Below are 4,362 nucleotides of genomic sequence, written 5' to 3'. Positions count from 1 at the left end.
AGTTGGCAACAACCAGGCCGGCAGGGGGGGCAGTGAGGGGCAACCAGGCCGGTAGAGGGGGGCAGTTGGAGGTGACCAGGCCAGCAGTGGGGGCAGTTGGGGGTGACCAGGCCAGCAGTGGAGGCAGTTAGGGGTGATCAGGTAGGCAGGCAGGTGAGCAGTTAGGAGCCAGTGGTCCCGGATTGTGAGAGGGATGTCCGACTGCCATTTCCCAAGGGGTCCTGGATTAGAGAGAGTGCAGGCTGGGCTGAGGGGACCCCACCCCCTGTGCTCAAATTTCATGCACTGGGCCTCTAGTTCCATTACTAAGAATATGATTAAAAACATAACATTCATGATTCATAGAAATGAAAAATGTAATTAAAAAATTTGAAATAAAAGTTAGCCAATGGAAAATCACCTTTCCAAACTCTAGAGACAGGAATTAATAAGGTATATAGGTTTACACAAGTGCTTTAAAATGAGAATTATTATAGAGATCTTAAATCACCAAGCTTATTCTTTTATAGTAACAATCATTTAACATCTCAAGATAACACATATTAAATCAACGTGTAATGTTGACAGTCTTAATGATGGCCCATTTGTTCTGTTAACACTATCACTGCTGCTACTACATATTGCAGCAATTCTTTGCTATAATCTTACTAATATTTTTGTTTAGGGAGATAATTTGAGAAATCATGCGACTTTTATTTTCATATTTATATTACAGATAGGAGTTATGCTATCCAAAAGAAATATCTTATATCTATGTTTCAAAAGTTACTTAAAGCAAAAAGAAGGCACTTACCACAACTTGTAGCACTTGTTCGTTGTGAAGTGAGGAGGAGGAGGAAGAGGACGAAGAGGAAGAAGAGGACGAAGAGGAAGAAGAGGAGGAGGAGGAGGAAGAGGAAGAAGAGGAGGAAGAATAAGAAGTGGAGGAGTCAGCCATCATTTGTGCTAAAGTCTGCATCAACGTTTTCCCCAGGAGAAAAAAAGAGCTAAACATGGCAATTACGCCAAACACCATTCCAAAATTGAACCTGTTAAGAGGAAAAAATTGCGTAAGTGTACAATTCTTCATAATTCATGGGCTAAAAAATTATTGACCAGGCACATTTCATAGCTTCAAAATGTATAAAAAAATTTCAATACCCCTATCTCTTTTTTCTTATCTGAACTCCAAATCTGTAATTGAAGCACAGGCTCTAGTCTATTTAAGCTGTTCTAATAACTTACATTTCTCTCATAACTGCAGCGGCTGAATATTCTTTCCAATAAAAAGTTATATATATATATTAATTTCAGAGAGGAAGTAAGAGGGAGAGAGAGATAGGAACATCCATGATGAGAGAGAATCATTGAGTAGCTGCCTCCTGGCATGCTCCCCACTGGGGATCAAGCGTGCAACCTGGGCATGTGCCCTTGACCAGAATTGTCCTTTAGTTCGCAGGTTGACGCTTTATCCACTGAGCCAAACTGGCTAGGGCCCAATAAAAAGTTTTGTTTCCTTTCTTTTGCTCATTTACATAGCATTGTTTTGCTCTTGTTCTCATATAGTTATGAAAGTTCTTTTGGCATTATATAGACATCCATTCTTTTTTATTTACTGATTCTATTATTTGCATCTTATTTTAGCTATATTTTGTGATGAGCTTAAATACTAACATGGTAAAATTTAATGATAGTTTTTTTTCTATTGTTTTAATAATTAGAAGTTACCCTTATATCTATTACATTTTCTAACTTTTTGATAAGTTGTGTTTTTCAAGGAACTTGTCCATTTCATCTAAATGGTTAAATTTATAGGCATAGAATTGTTCAAAATAGTTTCATTTTTTTAAAATGTCTATAGGATCTGTATTCAATTCTGATTTAGTTACATGTGTGATATTTTTTTCTTGATCAGTCATGGTTGGGGGTTTATCAATTTTATTAATCTTTTCAAAGAACCAACTTCTGGTTTTACTGATTTTATCTTCTATACACTTTTTATTTCACTGATTTCTGCTCTTTTTTATTTCCTGCTTTTTATTTTCTTTGCTTTGATTTGCCGGTGCATTTACTGCTTTACGATGATCTATTTACATTTAGCACTACTCCATTTGGAGCTAAATTTTTAACAAAAAGCAATTTAGACAAAGGTCCCCTAACTCCCATATTAGAAATTCTCTCAATTACGAAACCTGTCTGTCTCTAGGGTATCCCAGAGATTATCGTAAACCCTTTAACCATAAACGCTATAAATTCCGTGATTTTTAAATGTTTTTTTAAACTAAAGGAGTATGCTTGGCATTGCAAGGGGGGCTCCAGGACTCCCAATACTGCAATATGGCTAGCCATTTTTGCACGTGGTTTGTCCATATGCCTTACTGGTTGTTAAATAGTTTTAAAATCCTTCTCCTGGAGAAATATCACACAAAAAGTATAAGGGAAAACAAAAGACAGGAATAGGACCCACGTTCCTAAGTGTGATGATGGGGGAGAGAATTCTTCAGGATTATTTTCCTAATGAAAAAGGCTCCATAGGTTTTTTGCTTTTATACTAGTGTACAATGTACAGAATAAAGTGAATAAGTCTAAAGTGTACAGCTCACTGAATTTTTACATATGTGCATCCACGTATCTACCATCCAGATGAAGATATAGAACCTTGCCCTGGCTGGGTAGCCCACTTGCATGGAGCGGTGTCCCATGCACCAAAAGGTTGTGGGTTCAATTCCCAGTTGGGGCACATACATAGGTTGCAGGTTTAATCCCCGGTTGGGGCATATACAGGAGACAATCGATCGATATTTTTCTCTCACATCGATGTTTTTCTTTCTTTCACTCTAAATCTCTCCCTTCCTCTCTCTCTAAAATCAATAAAACCATATCTGTGGGTGAGGATTAAAAAAAAAAGAAAAATATAGAATCTTGATTTATAATGTATGCAAAAACACAATGATGCAATCCCATAAGTTTATATAAAACCAGAAAATTTCTACACTGTCAACATTTTAAAACTCAGGAGTTTGGAACATGATGGAAACAGTTCCATTAACAAGCATTTCTCATGATCACAATGACTAATTTAAACTAAAAAAAGAAAATGAAGCATACCATTGGTAAAGCATCCTTGCTTTCCGCCGTCCCCAACTATAAAAGGCACGATTGAAAACAGCAGTTTGCCATCTTATGTGAAAAGGGGAGATGCTCAAGCCATTGTTTTCCAGCCAGTCTTCATAAGAATGCTTAAAATACACAGATGACTAAAAGAGAAAAAGTTCCACATCATTCAATTTTGAAGAACAATTTATAATGTTTAAGAAAATAAAAAATTACTATTTTCTATATAGGAAAGCTAGATACTGACTCCCAAATGCTAGTAATTTTAAAGCTTTATGTTCATTCCTCAGTTTAAGTAAAGGCCTCACATTAGCTGGTTTGCTGAAGTTAGGGTCTGGCAAACTAGAGCCCATGGGCCAAATCTGGCCTACAGCCTGTTTGTGCACTGCCTATGAACTAAGGATGGTTTTTATCTTTAAGAGATTGTACAAAGACAACAACAACAAAAATAATAAGAATATGCAACACCCCGGGTGGCCCATAAAGCCTAAAATAGTATCTGACCCTTTACAGAAAAAGTTTGCTGACCTCTGCTTAGAACAGCATTGTCCAAATAGAAATATGTGAGCCACAAATGCCAGCCAAAATTAAGTTTGTGTAATTTTAAATTTCCTTGTAGCCAACATTTAAAAAGTTGTAATTAATTTAAATACATTTTCAACTCAAATCAATATAAAAAATAGTGTACTGGGTGACATCAGAGGAATGGTGGCATGAGAGATCCCTTTGGTCTTTCCCCTTGAAGTTTCAACAATTTCAACAAAGGACTCCCTGCTCAATGCACAAACATGTCTGAGAAACCACACACTGAAACATCTAAAGGTGGGCAAGTGGGAGCAAACTGGGAAGGCCGGAAGGGAAAAAGCTGAGACTAGCCACAGATGCAGCCCTGCAGCTGGGATCTCACAAAGGGGCTCAGCCTGGAGAGGGAAGGGATCAGGTTGTGGCTGGCACTCCCTTCCGCCGCGAAAAGCAAAGAGATTTAATGAGCATTCCTGCAGGTGTGGACAGTACAAGCTGCAGCTGAGCCCAGTGACCTGGGCAGGGACAAAGCACAGAGCTGTGCCCTCCGTTGTCTGGCAATTGGCATTCCAGACAGAGAAACAAAGCCACAGAGCCTGGCCACTTTCCCTTAACCTCCCAGAGCTCGCCTCCCTTTACCATTGGTGTTGGGTTGCAGAGCAAATTATATGCATACCCAAGAGCTGGTACTACAAAATCATTTTTTCCCTGACAGGCAAGCTGAGACTAATCCCAGGGTCCGGTGAA

General features: G+C 38.5%; 1 protein-coding gene across 1 annotated transcript in view; it reads right to left on the bottom strand.

The window, feature by feature from the left end:
* The window catches only part of MBTPS2 (membrane-bound transcription factor peptidase, site 2), a 55,097-nt gene that overhangs the window by 43,507 nt on the left and 7,228 nt on the right, over nt 1-4,362 (bottom strand). The window contains exons 2-3 of the mRNA XM_005870973.2: nt 3,088-3,236; nt 794-1,028 (exon numbers count right to left, since the gene is read on the bottom strand). Of these exons, the coding sequence (XP_005871035.2) occupies nt 794-1,028; nt 3,088-3,236 (384 nt within the window). The remainder of the gene's footprint in view (nt 1-793; nt 1,029-3,087; nt 3,237-4,362) is intronic.

The sequence above is a fragment of the Myotis brandtii genome, unplaced genomic scaffold, assembly GCF_000412655.1.
Source record: "Myotis brandtii unplaced genomic scaffold, ASM41265v1 scaffold326, whole genome shotgun sequence".
NCBI lineage: Eukaryota > Metazoa > Chordata > Mammalia > Chiroptera > Vespertilionidae > Myotis > Myotis brandtii.
This window is presented reverse-complemented; position numbering and strand designations above follow the sequence as displayed.